This window comes from Bradysia coprophila, unplaced genomic scaffold, assembly GCF_014529535.1.
Source record: "Bradysia coprophila strain Holo2 unplaced genomic scaffold, BU_Bcop_v1 contig_232, whole genome shotgun sequence".
Classification (NCBI taxonomy): domain Eukaryota; kingdom Metazoa; phylum Arthropoda; class Insecta; order Diptera; family Sciaridae; genus Bradysia; species Bradysia coprophila.
The window spans coordinates 1,374,486-1,392,709 of record NW_023503493.1 but is presented as its reverse complement, the minus strand read 5'-3'; the positions used below and the strand labels follow the sequence as shown (position 1 = coordinate 1,392,709).

The 18,224-nt window shown below is 38.6% G+C and overlaps 1 protein-coding gene across 1 annotated transcript in view; it reads right to left on the bottom strand.

The window, feature by feature from the left end:
- Positions 1-1,546: 1,546 nt before the first annotated feature.
- The window catches only part of LOC119075781, a 40,977-nt gene continuing 24,299 nt past the window's right edge, over positions 1,547-18,224 (bottom strand). Inside the window, exons 2-5 of the mRNA XM_037182341.1 lie at positions 3,025-4,527; positions 2,877-2,935; positions 2,634-2,803; positions 1,547-2,566 (exon numbers count right to left, since the gene is read on the bottom strand). Coding sequence (XP_037038236.1) covers positions 1,801-2,566; positions 2,634-2,803; positions 2,877-2,935; positions 3,025-4,504 — 2,475 coding nt within the window. The 5' untranslated portion in view covers positions 4,505-4,527 and the 3' untranslated portion in view covers positions 1,547-1,800. The remainder of the gene's footprint in view (positions 2,567-2,633; positions 2,804-2,876; positions 2,936-3,024; positions 4,528-18,224) is intronic.

Below are 18,224 nucleotides of genomic sequence, written 5' to 3'. Positions count from 1 at the left end.
GCCGAAAAGCTGGTGGTGGCGCTGAACACAGAGAGGACTCCCAATGTTGTTCAGAAACAATGAAGATGTATCGTAAGTAAGGTATCGACGTTTCGAAACAGGAATGAACATATGACATGATGTACGAGCGCCAATAATTAGGAATTGGGAGAAACATAGATTAAAACAGGCAACGTTGGATATCAATTGTTCTAATAAGTGCAGATCCACGACGCACAGGTGTTGCCGGAAAAGTGAGTAACGCAACGACTTGCCAAATGGGAGGATTTGACCGAAAAATAGGATAAATCGAGAAACCTCCGGAAATGTAAGCAAATGGTTTTCCGCACTGTTTCGATTTATCTCAGTGGCATAGAGACAACCAACCTCAAGAGGCTAGTCATTCTTTTTCGCATGAAAAAGTCTAGCGAATTGTAAGCGAAATGAAAGTTAATTTTTACACACTTCATTGTCAGATGCATCCGTGTCCATCATGCTGGACTAGGATGTACCATGACTCTTAAAAGTGGCAAAAACAGAACCAGCCGGAGATTTGCCTTTCATACACTCCATCGCCAGACGCGCCAGTTTCCATCATCTTGTACTGGAAGGTATACTTTGACCGTTATAAGTGGCAAGAGGCTAGCCATTCCTTTTCGCATGTAAAAGTCTAGCGAATTGTAGGCAAAATGATTTTACACACTTCATGGCAAGACGAGCCCTTGTCCATATTAAGAGTGACAAACAAAGAACCAACCGCAAGAGGTTAGTCACGCCTTTTCGCATGAAAAACTCTCGTGAAGAGGCTAGTCATGTCCTTCCGCATGAAAAAGTCTAGCGAATCGTAGGAGAAATGAGAGGGACCTTTCATACACTTCATGGCCAGACGCGACAGTTCCCATCAGGAAACTCCTATAATGCAGCAAAGACGAACCGCAAGAGGTTAGTCACGCCTTTTCGCATGAAAAACTCTCGTGAAGAGGCTAGTCATGTCCTTCCGCATGAAAAAGTCTAGCGAATCGTAGGAGAAATGAGAGGGACCTTTCATACACATCATGGCCAGACGCAACAGTTTCCATCAGGAAACTCCTATAATGTAGCAAAGACGAACCGCAAGAGGCTAGTCATTCCTTTCCGCATGAAAAGGTCTAGCGAATTGTAGGCAAAATGAAAGTTAATTTTTACAATGTTCATGGCCAGACGAGCCCTTGTCCATATTAAGAGTGACAAACAAAGAACCAACCGCAAGAGGTTAGTCATGCCTTTTCGCATGAAAAACTCTCGTCAAGAGGCTAGTCATGTCCTTCCGTATGAAAAAGTCTAGCGAATCGTAAGAGAAATGAAAGGTAATTTTTACAATATTCATGGCCAGACGCGACAGTTCCCATCAGGAAACTCCTATAATGTAGCAAAGACGAACCGCAAGAGGCTAGTCATTCCTTTCCGCATGAAAAGGTCTAGCGAATTGTAGGCAAAATGAAAGTTAATTTTTACAATATTCATGGCCAGACGCGATAGTTTCCATCAAGAACGACTGCAAGATCTCCTTTGACCCTTACAACTCCACTTGGCTTCCGTTGCCTTGATTTTTCTTTGTAAATTATAATTTCAATTTTGACAAAATATTTTGCGATTTTCTGACTGGATCGGCCAAACGTAACATAAAATGGGTGACAAATTGGACGAAAACTTAAAACCGAAAAATTAAATAAAAAAACAAATAAAAAGAACCGATCTTCACAGCCATTTTGGATTGTTAAACTAAGCCTCAACTAAATTTAAAAAATAAAATAAAAATTAAACTTAAAACCGCCAAGCCGACTACACAATCACTCCATGACCAATATCTTTACTAAACGCCACCTGCGGCAATCGCTTAACACTCTCAATAGCATAGCTAACACTAGAACACGGCATCGACAACGGTCTCGGCGTAATCGAATCGACCATCGGTTCGCTGCCACAAACCGCCATACTGGGAATGCGAGCCTTAACACACTTACCGCCGAACGACTCATTCGACCGACGAAACACTTCCAGACTCATCGCATTTCCCAGCGTTCGTATCAGATTCAGAATGTCCGTTTCCGGCATCGTGACCACATTATGCTTGTCGACGAATACGACATAATCGCCGGGCTCAATACCTCCACGTTGAGCCGGTAAACCAGTTTCGACCTTTTCGATCCGTGGCGGATGCGTCCATACGATCGAGAAACCGTAACCCTGATCGTCGGTTTTGACTAAATTTTTGGTGATCGTGAATTTCGTCCGACCCTTCGGTTTGAATGGATCGTCAGCAGCGTCGTCATCATTCGTGTCCAATTCCAAAAATCGCAGAAACAAATGTTCGTCGGCGTCTCGTTGGAAAATTCCCTTTCGGCTCAGCGGAATGGCGAACGAATCACTGTTCAGCGTCGAAGCGCTTGTGATCATTTCATCGGCACTTTGTGCCATCATCACATCGGATAACACAGCCGGAATGGGTGCGGTTAGGCATGACTGTGGCTGTAGCTTATACGAACCGCTCAGTTCGGTGACGATGCTCCTGATGGGAAAGGACATGCAACCGAGAAATTCGCTTCGTCTGCAAATGGAAAGTTGACGATGAGCAAAATTGATTTCGGTAGAGGGGGGACATCCGCACAACTTACTTGAATTCACGATCACGATGCCAGACGGCCAATTGAATTCGTTTCGACGAATCGTTCGGTGCACGATCAAACGTGAAACGATGGTCAAAGAACGGTTTCGATGAGTTACGTTGAACGGCTGTTCGTTGAAATCCATTTTCAGTTCCTGATTCGGCTGGCAGGAGTGCAACCTACGGATGGAAAAAAAAACGTTTTTTCGTCAAGTCAAATTGAACGAAGCAAATTTCTTAACTCGTCTCTTACCTTCACATAAGCGTTGATATCACCACCGTTCTGTCGGTTAAGATCCTTGCAACGAATAACTGCAATAAAACGGAGAGCAAACGGTTAAGGTCACGAAAATTGGCCGAAAGAGATGCGGGAAAATGTCTTTGCGATCATACCAACTCACCGTGAATTTGTATCTTTTCCTCATCGACCACTATCGACAGATCCAATGTGCCCAGGATCACACCAACCGATGACTTCGAGCATCGAGACGCCGTTGACGATGCAACCGATTTCCGTTTGTCCATCGAATCCTCCATGGAATCTGGTGATTCGGAGAACATCAAACAGCGTCGGATGGTTTGCGATGCTCCAGTCGGAGTAGAGCTGCCCTGCACATCGTTGGCCTCGATGCCCGGTGTACTTTCGTACGACATTTTCGAACTGTTCGGTCCGTGGTGCTTGTTGCATTCGAAATGGTTTCCAAAGTAGGTGGGCGTTTCCATGGCAGCAAAGTCTTCAATACTTTTACGGATGCACGAACTGTGCTTCGTTGGTTGTTCTTTCAATGGTGTATGCGGGCTGGTGGTTACGGAAATGGATTTCGTCGTGACCTTGTGACACTTTTCGGTTTTCGTTGTCTTTCTTCGCACGGCTCTCTGGCGTCTCAAATGGCAACTCGTTTCATTGGTATTTCTCTTCTGTGCTGCTCTACCACCTTCCGAATCGGGAGTTCGCACCTCGCGTTCATTGACCGCAAGTGGTTCCTCAATTATGATTGTCTTGTCGCCAGCTTGCAGCAGTTCCGGTGACACTTGGAAATTATCGCAAAACGTATTCAAATCGGCTGCCGGGTCATCGGCTGGTGTATATGTCGGTGAAGTGTTCAGTCTCTTTCTTCGTTCTGATTTTCTGTCCGAACACAGGGTCGCTTTTCTGGAGCTTTCCAAAATCGCGTCGATCATTTTCTCCAGCTCTGTATCGTCCAACGCTTTAGAGCTTAACACCGAATCGTCATCGGCACTCAACCGTTTGTTGTTTCGCTTAAAGCTCATTTTACTAAAACGTAATTCGGACAGTCTCCTAGACAACGGAGTCACTTCCGGCGAGAATTTCAAGCGCTTCGAAGCCGGCGCTTCGTCGCGAAAGTAACACGGATTGTCAAAGTACGAATCTTTCATGGTCAAACCGCGTAAAGCGATCATGGGTCCGGTTTTCATTCCACACGGTGAATATTCAATATCGAACGTAGGAAGTGTCGACGCATATTGTGGTTTCAGTTGCGTATTTTGATCGACCGGTGACAGTGGCAAATGCCGTTTCCGACTCGGCGTCACCGTATTCGGTATCGGCGTAGTGTTCGGAGTCAAATTGCTCAGATCCCTGAGTGCAAAGTCCAATTTCGCGTACGGTGTACTGCTGCCCGTTCGATTTGTCATCGGATGCGGTGTGGCAATGATGTTGTTCTCTTTGTTGTGGTTGTTGATTCGTCGCACCATTTCGGTTGAACCGAGCGACTGGCGACGTTTTTCGCGGTCGTCACGGTTCCTTAGCGGACGATGTAAATTTCCGAGCGATCGACGTGATGCTGGTGGTTTGGGTTTCAGGATCAATGATACCGGCTCCGAGGAGTCCGTTCTCTTGGACACGGTCCACTTTAACATGTTGATAGGGTGTTCAGAGTTTGCTGGAATGAAGAGAAAAAAGGATTAGGATAAGAGTGGCGACGGTTGTTTGAGCTACGAAACATAGGCTTTCTAAAGCGGGTTCATTCCACTGATAAAAGAGTTTTGTTGGAATTACAAGTGGACATCACCATAGGACATTATCTACGTTAAAACCGCACGATTTACGTACGACACTTACAGCTCAGCTGTACGCTATAAGTTTCGTACGTAGCTTGAACATGTAGGAGTGTCTGTTTGTACATTGGTACTAGCAGTGTAGACTTTGATCTCATCTGCTATGTTAAGTCCAAACGCCGTATTGCTTTTGTGTCTGAGCTTTTGACGAGCTTTGGAGAGCTTTTTCGCATTCCCTGAAAATATTCCACTTTCCTAATCAAGTTCGCAAGAAGCTCAAATCATACGCTCGACAGATGTCAAGGTGGCGCTGTCATTAATTTCCACAAGTCTGATTTCCCATATATTTTTATGGTGTCCTTTGATCGACAGCGACACCATACCACCTATCGAGTATAACTCTATTTAGATTAAAGCTTTCGAAAGCTCTTCAAAGCATGCAAAGAATGCCGTGGGTTAGGAGAATCAGTGTGGTTTAATTAGGAGTGCCGGTGTGGTTAGGAGTGTCAATGTGGTTCGGAGTGTCACTATGGTTAGGAGTGTCACTATGGTTAGGAGTGTCAATGTGGTTATGAGTGTTTATGTGGCTACGAGTGTCAATGTGTTTCGGAGTGTCAATGTGGTTTGGAGTGTCGATGTGGTTCGGAGTGTCAATGTGGTTCGGAGTGTCGATGTGGTTTGTAGTGTCGATGTGGTTAGTAGTGTCAATGTGGTTCGGAGTGTCAATGTGGTTTGGAGTGTCAATGTGGTTCGGAGTGTCAATGTGGTTAGAATTGTCAATGTGGTTAGGAGTGTCAATGTGGTTCGGAGTGTCACTATGGTTCGGAGTGTCACTATGGTTAGGAGTGTCACTATGGTTAGGAGTGTCAATGTGGTTAGGAGTGTCAATGTGGTTATGAGCGTTAATGTGGCTACGAGTGTCAATGTGGTTCGGAGTGTCAATGTGGTTTGGAGTGTCGATGTGGTTAGTAGAGTCAATGTGGTTCGGAGTGTCAATGTGGTTTGGAGTGTCAATGTGGTTCGAAGTGTCAATGTGGTTAGAAGTGTCAAAGTGGTCATGAGTGTTAATGTGGTTCGAAGTGTCAATGTGGTTCGGAGTGTCGATGTGGTTTGGAGTGTAGATGTGGTTAGTAGTGTCAATGTGGTTCGGAGTGTCAATGTGGTTCGGAGTGTCAATGTGGTTCGGAGAGTCAATATGGTTAAAAGTGTAAATGTGGTTTGGAGTGTCAATGTGGTTCGGAGTGTCAATGTCATTGAAAGTGTCATTATGATTGGAAGTGCGTCAGTATGCCACACTGAGTGTGGTCAAGAGAGACAGTAGTAGTTACTTGTGTCAGTGTTGTTGAGAGTGTCATTTGAGTTTAATGTGTCGGTGTGGTTGAGATTGTTTAATAATAGAATTCTAAAGCTGTTCTTTGAACCAGTTGTCCAACGCCACACTATAATGTTGTAATTCCACATCTAACCGTCTCCAGTCTGCAGTTTAAAATTCGTTGAAAACCTGTGCACAAATTCATCATTTTGATCTTATCAACCATATTATAACAATGGTGATGAGACTTCCTTTTCTTCATCGTAAAAGGAACATTGTTACCATTCTACACGGAACGATAAAACATTCGTCGTCCCCTCACATTTTACGACAAGGAATTTAATAAAAGAAAAACCAAAATTGAAAGGATGTTGTTCAGATCGTTATCTCCCTTTTTATCCATCTCCCATGTTCGGTTATGTTTTATGATTACGGCGAACAATGGCAACGTGAATAGGATGAGCGGAAAGGCTATTGTTTCAACAAATTTATCATCTGATCAGCAGAATAGTTTTTCCCATTTATTAACCGAAAAAACTTTTTTCAACCAATTGGAAAGTCTCGTAAATCATTGAAGGAAGTGTACGAAAGAACGAACGAACGAAATGTAATTAAGGATTAAAACATTTCCGATAATATTTTGTTCAGTACAAATTATCCTGGGAGTTTACATTCGATTGAACATGCACTCCGGTTTTTGTTGTTGTTGTAAACAAATCACTTTATTCCCACGTAAATCATAAAACCGCAGAAAAACACACACTCATGTTCACACACACAACACACAAAAAATTTCCTTGTTCCGCGCAATTAATTCAACGATTGAGAATTCTGTTTTTCGTTTGGTTTTTGTTGTTGTTTGTACATTTCGAAACCGGCAAGAATTCCTTTCGTTGATTTGGTTACGATTACTTTTCGAAGACTTTCCTCGTTTGCATGTATGCAAATTGTGCGATGTGTTCAACGTAGAGGGAAAGGGGTAGTTTTGGTTCAACGATTGAAAACAAAAGATATGCGGTCGGTTGTATGCTAGTTGGTTTTTAACACCAAAGTACATACTTGTCGTTTGAGTAGTATGAATTACAATGAAAGTAGGATCGATATTTCGTTGTTCAATTTTTCACTTAAGTTTCAGTTTTATTGGTTATTATATGCCCATTATAGAGCTACTGGGCTGTACTCATAATGATTATTGCTCGATAATTCGAAATGTGAAAGACCATTAGTGGAAATTGTTGAAAGTGCAGATGCTGGATTTTTCCGGTTTGATTTCGTTGATTAAACGCAACCACTGTACACCGTTCAACGTGTTGTGGGATACGTATCGTACAAGCAAGTGAACTGGATGCCGATTCTCGTGAATTTAAGAATTCGTAACTTGACAGCTTGACGAATCGTATGGACCACTCTTAGCTTTAAGGCCAGTTCATGGCTCTGCACACATTTGTGACGTATACGACCATGAACTGGCCTTAAGATGACAACTGTCAATATACGAATTCTTAAATTATCGACAATTGGCGCACTAGGCGATGATTCTCCTGGCGTTGGGTAGTTTTCGAGTTCGTAAAGCAGTTGTGTGTATAAAATCCCATAAGAACTGTCAACTTACGGATGCTTCGAAGATCTACGCCCTGGGCGTTGATTTTCGTGAATTTAAGAATTTGACAGTAGTTGTCACCCTAAAAGGTACTAATCGACCAGTCTTAGCTTTAAGAGCCATCAACCCTTTGCAAATTTGTAGCCTACATTTAGGAGGGAAAATATTCGTTTTTTGATTATTTATCTGAGCCAAAACGAATATTTTTCCGCCAAAATGTGGGCTGCAAATTTGCGAAGGGTTGATCGCTCTAAAGATGACAACTGTCAAGTTCTTAAATTCACGAAAATTTTCCCATCCTGGAGCTTTATATTCATTTATATTGGAGCAGGAAGGTATCAAAAGATTTATCATCAAGAAATTCGAAAAGGTTGCTGGTTCACCCAGTGAATGATCTGAAGGGTGGATAAAAGTAGAAAATTCTCTGACAACAAAAAAACATAAGAAAACCCGAAAATTGTGAGTAAAAGTCTCAAATGTTACCAGGAAACCCTTCCAAATCCAGGAAAAACGGTAAAGAATATGCTCCAAAAATCATTGAAAATCCCCAGACGATTTTCGTTTTCTAGCAGTTTTAGCAGCATAAACATATCTATTTTTCGTTCCACTTTGAACACAAAACGCAAATATGGAAAGAGTATCAAAGTACCGGAAAATAAATCAATTTATTTACTCACAATAACATAACCATTGTAAGTACACACAGACAGGATACGAAAATATTTCGGTTTTTGTTAGCACAGTAATTTACCACCGAACCATTTCGTATTTGTTTAAACAGTGAAAAAAATACCGAAAATAATATTTAACGACACAATGACGACGACAAAAAAGGGATATAATTAACGTCCATTTATTTGCTTGTTTAAATGTGAAATGGAGTAAAAAAGAGGAAATGTAAATAAAAAGTTTAACCAGAATTATGGAAATAGAACGAAAAAAAAAACCGAATGCAAACAAAAGAAAACGAAAGTGAAATCAATTGCTAGGAAATTTCACTCCATTCCGTCAATAAACAAATAAATTATCGTTTCACGACAATACACCCTTTGCGGTTTCATTGAGCTTGGAAAAGTCGGTCAGGATTTTATTTTCAATGTTAATTGTGGATTGCATGATTCTCGAGAGTTAAGTAGGTGAAATTTTCGTTTAAAAAAAAAAACAGAAAATGTATGGCGTGCAGGAAAGGACAATCAAATTTCAGTCGAAATTTGCTACAGTTGATTTTCAGCTGATTCACTCATACAAACACACTTGTTTATAGAGTCTTTAAGTGAATGTGATGGCGAAACAACAACCTATTGTTCTGTCTCGGATACCGCTGTCAAATTCTTTTGTATTATTGTTGACATCGGACCGCGAGTTGATTTTCCATCTAGATCTACTTAAACACTTTATAAGGTTCTACAACTACCAAGTGCATGCAGTAGCTGACCTAAGCAGGTACTGTTACATCTTAATAAACACTACAGTTTTCTTTCTATTATTCACTCATACAACGAAAACTGGAGTGTTTACACAGATGTAACAGTACCTGCAGGTGGAAATTTGATTGTGAGAATAATAAATCAGCCACAGTTCGCAAGCTGTCCTATAGGTACACTTGGTATTTCTATAAGAAAAGGCTTACACGAAAAGCACGTTCGAAAGTAGGCCATTTTTGCACGACTCCAAGTCACTTTTCGAATTTATAGTTTAAGCTTTGAACCGACATCCATCAGGTGGCAGCACACAACTAGTACTAAAACATAAGTGAGATACGAATTGGATAAAAATTTCGATTTCGAACCCAGGGCGACGCTTCCCGTATTTTCGTAGCTCGTAATATTCGTAATTTGACAGTTACGTGTATAAAATCCCATAAGAACTGTCAAGTTGCGAATGTTTCGAACCTAAATGAAAAGTACAAAACTCGAGACTGGTTTCATTCGTCAGTACAAAATGTGTACAAAACTGTACGCCGAACACGAAATTTGTTTGGAGTCGATACCATGATTGGACAATAAAACGACATGGTTCGGACTTTCAAAAGTGAAAAGTGAGAATGTTAGATTAGGTCAGCCACCCTTGTATAATGTTAAATTGAAACTCACTGCATCATACGATAGTCTACGCTACCGTTCAACGCATAAAAACCTGAGAGAGTCGAATTTGTGAGAGAAAATATATGAAATTCTCTCACGAATTCGCCTCTCTGAGGTTTTTATGCGCTGCGCGGTAGTACGGTTACAGTTCGAAGATAAGAGAATGTAGCTCGAGTGAATTTTCGCGAGTTATTGTAAATCGCAGCGAACTATGATTATGCATGCTGGGAATTAGAATTCTTAAAGAATCATAAACCGATCGGGAATTGTGATCGACAGAGAGATGTGAACGGTGTGAATGGTTAAGCCATAAACCAATGAACAATATTCAACTCAATGTTATTCGTCAGAGAAAAAATATTAAAACTCTCCGTTCCTGCGCACACATAACCAACATGCAAGCTTATGAAGAAAAAGACTGTTGAATGAATCAAATTGTAATACGGTTCTCCGAAGAGACAAAACAAAGGATTGCAGTCGAACAACAAAATGGGTCAGCAGCCTAAGGCTATTTTCTCGTAGAATATCTGTTTGCCGATCCCGTTCTCATTCTTACAAGAACAAAATTTGAATACATTGCTCATCATCCGAATCTGCTTATAAATCGTTCCAATGTCCATTACAATGTGCACATACAAACCATATTCAATTCAATTCAACAATTTTCTTCTTTTCTTGATGCAAACCGAGTATACCGGTAAAGGATTGCTAATCCCATGTATAATAAATCATAATCCCTGCTCGTGACATACATACAGTCGGACATGATATATTCATTCTGCTTGGCCATCTATTTGCTCAACATTTCGAAATTGTTATTAATGGATGTTTGTCGGTAAGAAAATGATGTGAGAACAAGATGTAAGTTGTTGACATGTATACGTCGTCGCATGTAATACTCTGGGACATTTCGGAACGAAAAGGACTTAGGATTAGGAGCAAGAATTTTTAAAATATTGACCAATGTTACGTTACATTTATGTGCTTAGGATGTAATCCCCAGACAGCTGGATTAATGGGTTTTACAGATAATGACAGTTGCACTGTCAATGGGATTCTAATGCCTCTGATGTGGCCGCAGCCTGACTATATTGAACTCTTGTGAGAATCAAACAAAATTTTAACAAAATGAATTGGGTCGTCGGAGGTCCCGTGCAAAGATTTGAAACATTTAGGAACGTATAGCGTCAACGATGAGCTCTGGTTAAAATCTTACATAGGAAAATGTGATAACAGAGCTGAACTAAAGAAGTAACCGATGAACATCACGTTGAATCTGCTGTTTCGAAAGGGCTAACCAAAACCATACGTAAAATGGACTCTTCGAATGAAATGTTGAAACTGAACATGTACCGACATTTTTGGGAGAAATCCAACAATCGAGAAGTTGAATCTAACTAAGGCAGAGAAATGATAACAGATGGCGTTGCTAACAACCGGATAGAATGCGTATGGCGCTGTTTTGCATGCAGCGAGTGAAATGTCAATATTTCCTATTTCGAGACACAAGCAATAACCACCACTAAATCGCCTTAACACACTCCTCCCGAGGCTATTTAGTAGTCTATCTAGCAGGGCCTATTTTCGATAATCTAAATTATCGAAATTATCGAAAAATTCTCTAAATTCTCTAAATTCTCCAAAAATTTTCGAAATTCTTAAATTTACTTTTGGAGAATTTTGATAATTTTTCGATAATTTCGAGAATTTTTCGATAATTTCGATAATTTAGACTATCGAAAATAGGCCCTGCTATCTAGTCTAGTCTAGTAATCTGTCTAGTAGTCCAGACTTTCAAGAAGTAGAAGTTATCGACGACGGAACGACAATCTTCTTCTTCTTCTTCTTTTTCAGCCTGTTTCTATCCACTGCTGGATGTAGGCCTCTCCAACTTCTTTCCATTTCGTACGATCCATTGCCATTTGCTGCCAGTTTGTACCTGCAATATTCTTAATTCCGTTTGTCCATCTCTCTGGTGGTCTACCTATAGCTCGTCTTTTATATGGTCGCCAGTTCATGATCTTTTTGGTCCAACGTTCGTCTGTCCTTCTTGCAATATGTCCCGCCCAGCTCCATTTCAGAGATGCTATTCTTTCCATGACATCAACGACCCTGGTTTGTTGTCGAATCCATTGATTCGTCATTCTGTCTCTGAGTGTTATTCCAAGCATACTCCGTTCCATGGCTCTTTGTGTCACTCTCAATTTATCTTCGGATGCTTTCGTTAAAGTTAACGTTTCCGCTCCATAAGTGAGCACTGGAAGGACACAAGTGTCGAAAACTTTGCGTTTCAGACTATTATTCATTTTGCTTTTGAAAATTAGTCTGAGTTTTCCGAACGCTGCCCATGCAAGACCAATCCTACGTCTTATTTCTGCAGTTTGGTTGTCCAGACCTAACTTCAGTTTATGTCCTAGATATACATAGCTGTCGACTCGTTCAATGACAGTGTCACCAATTTTGATTTCTCTATCGTCCCCGATGTTGGTCATGACTTTTGTTTTCGATAAGTTCGACAATAACAGATGTAATCTATCTTTAGTATCTACTTGTATAGCAAAAGGTATAGTTAAATAAATGAAGTAGAAGATTTTGGACGAAACACGTTAAACAAATGAAGTAACAGATTCAATCAAAACATCGCGATAAGCTTCTTGTTTCTAAAATAATTTAAAAAGAAACGCAATTGATTGTTAGAAATGGAAATAATTAAAGTTCCAAGAGACTTTTCTTCTTGTTTTTCATTAAGTTAGTCGGTTAGTTGATAAGTTGAACTTTTAAATGTTTAAATTTCCCTTAAGTTTCCGATATAACTCTTACAACTCTTTAAGACTTTCAGAATTTTCGGTGTGCCTGATCAAAATGTTTCTTTTATATCGAAAACTCATTATGCCACGAGCGTGGAAGGTTAGCGATGAATTTAAATTTCATTTCGATTATGATTCGCAAGACTTTTGCGTGTGCAAGTTGGTGTAGTGTTCGGTCGAGCCCTGTCGATCAAGTGCCAGTGTCATCATGGCCTGATGCGAAATGGTATTTTTGAACAGTATATTAATGCAAAACGGCGAAAGACGTCTTTAATACAACTTACATATCGAAACAGCGATCAAACCGTCCTGCCATAGGAACTCATCAAAAATTGAAGAAAATAATCAGTAAATCTGTTACTTCGCTGGTGTAAATATCTCATTGTGTCTGCTACCGATTCTATTACTTCAATTCCAACAAAATCATTAACTCTGCCAAAGTTCTAAAAGAACAGGTTAAGACAACCACGAAGGCGAGTGACACCAAATTTTACAAACAGATAGTGTGAGAAATCAACTTAAAGAAAATATTTTTCTCGAAAATTCAGAACTTTGTTTTTGTCAATTTGTATTTTTCATATAAACTTCGCAGCCGTTGACGCATTTGTGTGTCACCGCCCTCGTGATCAACTCAGAGTTGTCTTAATCTGTTCTTTCAGAACATTGAACTCTTCTGCTACTTAGCTGGTGTAAATGTCTACTTGTGTCTGAAGTACAAGATTTGAAATTAATTTCTTGAAAATACATAAATCAAATGTAAAAGTAATAGATCTGCCAATGAACTTGCCGTCTGTGAAAGATTAACACACAAACACTCTCTACTGACACTCTCTTCGGCAGTTTTTTTTTACCATTTCAGTTCGAACTTTCAGTTTTTAGACCCGTACGAAGTACTGGGGTCTTATAGGTTTACGCATACGTTTGTAACACGTCGAATTGGACTCCCTGAGTAAGGGGAAACCTATTGTGGTTGTCTAGAGATGCCAAATCCGCGAGAAAAAAAAATGTCCGTCTGTCCGTCTGTCTGCACGATAACTTGAGTAAAACGCATCTGATTTTGAAAATTCTTTTTTTTCCCGTTTGGTAATGTCAAAAGACAGGCTAAGTTCGAAGATGAGTGATTTTGGATCGACCCCTCCCGAGCTGTGGCCCAATAAGTGCTTTACGGTTTTTCGAAGATATCTCCGGACATTTTAACGTTAATTAAGTAACGTTAATTGTAAGTGATACGTCAAATAAAAGGTATTTACAATACCGATCGACAAAAAAAAAGTTTTTGGAAATCGGATGACCGACTCGTGAGTTAGACCCCTTGGTGTGGAACAGGCACAGGGCGGCAAGCAGTTTTTGCTTGTAGGTCGGCCACATTTGAACATATTTCGTCTGTTTTAGCTTTATTAGATAGGTATTGACCGTACCAATCAGGGAAAAATTTGTTTATGAAATTATGTTCTCCGGAGCGTGAGCTAGGTCTCTTGGAGTGAGCTCTTATCTGGCTACTCGGAAGTACAGTGAACGTGGTGTATTTTGACAATATCTCGAGTAAATTTTGACCGAATTTCATGAATTTTTTTTTGTTTGAAAGGTATTAACGAATGTAAAGCGTCGGCACTATTTCCGGTCTCCTAACAAAATGGCTGCCGGCGGCCATATTGGATTTTATTAAAAGTGATATAAAGTGGGAAAAATGATACTTAGAGAGTTTCTGTTAACATGGAAATAATGTGTTAAGTGTGAGGGGTTTCAGGGATTCCATATACGGACATCTATATATACCTTTATACAGCTATATTGAGCTATATACAGGCATATAGAGCTATATAATAGCATATATTTATCTGTGAAATGTTTATTTACAGTGAAATATAGGTAAATATAGCGGTATATAGCTGTTTAAATAGGAATTTATGAAATTTGTCTTCGTACGGGGCTGTCTATATTGCCTCCGGCAATTTAGTTGTATATGATAACAAGGCAAAGAGTGGATAATGTAAGTGATTTTAAAGGGAGAATAGTTTTTCAGCAGAGAAGAAAATGAAGTAAGAGAAATGAAGAGTTTCACATTAAAGGCTTTTGATACGAATAGGTGTTTCGTACGGGTCGGCGTTAGCTATGTTCTTCTCAACAATTGAAGCAGCTGAAAAACTTCGATTGAATATGAAACCCAGGCTATCCATAAAAAATTGGAGAGCGAACAAAAATGATCTAAATTCTCGTTAGATGTGAATATATCATTCGGATGATACAGCAGAAAAATATCGATAAAAATAAATCCCAGATTTTGCTATTACAACCCTTCTTCGTGCGAATCGAAATACCAAAAAAAAAACTCATCGAAAATTTAAACTGTATCACATTTGGACAATATACGAGGAAGCAAAGATGATTTTCCTTTTTTTCTGCCAATCTAAAATTAGTAAATTGAGGTTTTTCTGCCTCTCGTCTCTCTCTCTCACTTGCACACTCATGATTGTACGCATTATCATAATAAAAAATTAAGATGAGGGGCACACCGTAAAAAAAAAACAAAAAATTATTCGGTGAGATATGGGTCGGCATGGAGGTATAATTCAGGCAGAAAAAAAAAATATTTTTTAAGAATTCATCATAAGATTGATATGTGTGAGATGAGATGAGAGAACACACCAAAAAAAAAAACAACAATAACTGTTTAGGTAGGTACACATGCGGAAGAAAAAAAGATCTGTAACACCTTTCATTACAACGTTACATATTTCATACGAGGCTGATGCAATGTCCCCGTAAGGGCAAATTTAAGTAAAGTATTTCTTCCCCGTTCGTTTCAGCATAGAAATAAAGAAAGGATCCGTTCCGTTAGAAATGTAATGTGGAACGACAAGAAGAAGGACAAAAAAAATTTGGAATTAGATTAATTAAACTATATTTGGGTGCTACAATACGTTCTTATGTTGTTCGAGTACACAGTTGCTTTTTTTACCCGGCAGTATAGTCGGTTCGAGGTGGAAGAGGGCATCTGGTTCTTATTTTCAATATCGTTTTCTTCGGAACATATACCTGTCATGTTGCAGAGAGTTTGATATTAATTTTCTTTTAGCATATTTTGGGGGGTTAAGGCATGACTGATATGTAGGATATGTTTGACGGAAATCGTATACCTACTATTTTGTGTGTGTAAATATATGTAGGGCAAATGCGCATATAGATTTACTTCAGATCGAAATGTGTAACATAATAAATATCGTCTTTGATGGAACTGTATTTTTCCACATTACATGCTCATTTTGCATATCGAGACCGTAATTTATATGCCATTATATTACCGGGACGACTTTTTGTTTCGTTTTGAATTAAATGAAAAAAAAGCAAGACATAAAAAACGAAGTGATTGTAGACACACAGGCATGGGGAGGTTTGGATGACGATTTTTTTTTTCTTTGATTAAAGGTATCGGTTACATCGTTCAGTCGATTACTGGTTTTTTCTTCGTACAAATGAGTTTTGATTTTTACATAATTAGGGAGGAACAAATTTACATTTCTCACCTTGTCAGAAATGGTAAAGTTCCCATTAATTTTCGGTTTTTGTGAACGGTTTTGATTAGACCAGCGAAGTAACAGAAGAAATTTAATGATTTTGTTGGAATTGAAGTAATAGATTTGGTATCAGACACAAGTAGACATTTACACCTTTGAAGTAACGGATTTAATGATTTTGTTGCAATTGAAGTAATAGATTTGGTATCAGACACAAGTAGACATTTACACCATTGAAGTAATGGATTTAATGATTTTGTTGGAATTGAAGTAATAGATTTGATATCAGACACAAGTAGACATTTACACCATTGAAGTAATGGATTTAATGATTTTGTTGGAATTGAAGTAATAGATTTGGTATCAGACACAACTAGACATTTACACCATTGAAGTAACGGATTTAATGATTTTGTTGGAATTGAAGTAATAGATTTGATATCAGACACAAGTAGACATTTACACCATTGAAGTAACGGATTTAATGATTTTGTTGTTGGAATTGAAGTAATAGATTTGATATCAGACACAAGTAGACATTTACACCATTGAAGTAACGGATTTAATGATTTTGTTGTTGGAATTGAAGTAATAGATTTGGTATCAGACACAAGTAGACATTTACACCATTGAAGTAACGGATTCAATGATTTTGTTGGAATTGAAGTAATAGATTTGGTATCAGACACAAGTAGACATTTACACCATTGAAGTAACGGATTTAATGATTTTGTTGTTGGAATTGAAGTAATAGATTTGATATCAGACACAAGTAGACATTTACACCATTGAAGTAACGGATTTAATGATTTTGTTGTTGGAATTGAAGTAATAGATTTGGTATCAGACACAAGTAGACATTTACACCATTGAAGTAACGGATTCAATGATTTTGTTGGAATTGAAGTAATAGATTTGGTATCAGACACAAGTAGACATTTACACCATTGAAGTAACGGATTCAATGATTTTGTTGGAATTGAAGTAATAGATTTGGTATCAGACACAAGTAGACATTTACACCATTGAAGTAACGGATTTAATGATTTTGTTGTTGGAATTGAAGTAATAGATTTGGTATCAGACACAAGTAGACATTTACACCATTGAAGTAACGGATTCAATGATTTTGTTGTTGGAATTGAAGTAATAGATTTGGTATCAGACACAAGTAGACATTTACACCATTGAAGTAACGGATTCAATGATTTTGTTGGAAGTGAAGTAATAGATTTGGTATCAGACACAAGTAGACATTTACACCATTGAAGTAACGGATTCAATGATTTTGTTGGAATTGAAGTAATAGATTTGGTATCAGACACAAGTAGACATTTACACCATTGAAGTAACGGATTTAATGATTTTGTTGTTGGAATTGAAGTAATAGATTTGGTATCAGACACAAGTAGACATTTACACCATTGAAGTAACGGATTCAATGATTTTGTTGGAATTGAAGTAATAGATTTGGTATCAGACACAAGTAGACATTTACACCATTGAAGTAACGGATTCAATGATTTTGTTGCAATTGAAGTAATAGATTTGGTATCAGACACAAGTAGACATTTACACCATTGAAGTAACGGATTTAATGATTTTGTTGAAATTGAAGTAATAGATTTGGTATCAGACACAAGTAGACATTTACACCATTGAAGTAACGGATTCAATGATTTTGTTGCAATTAAAGTAATAGATTTGGTATCAGACACACGTAGACATTTACACCATTGAAGTAACGGATTCAATGATTTTGTTGCAATTGAAGTAATAGATTTGGTATCAGACACAAGTAGACATTTACACCATTGAAGTAACTGATTTAATGATTTTGTTGAAATTGAAGTAATAGATTTGGTATCAGACACAAGTAGACATTTACACCATTGAAGTAACGGATTCAATGATTTTGTTGCAATTAAAGTAATAGATTTGGTATCAGACACACGTAGACATTTACACCATTGAAGTAACGGATTCAATGATTTTGTTGCAATTGAAGTAATAGATTTGGTATCAGACACAAGTAGACATTTACACCATTGAAGTAACGGATTCAATGATTTTGTTGCAATTGAAGTAATAGATTTGGTATCAGACACAAGTAGACATTTACACCATTGAAGTAACGGATTCAATGATTTTGTTGCAATTGAAGTAATAGATTTGGTATCAGACACAAGTAGACATTTACACCATTGAAGTAACGGATTCAATGATTTTGTTGCAATTGAAGTAATAGATTTGGTATCAGACAC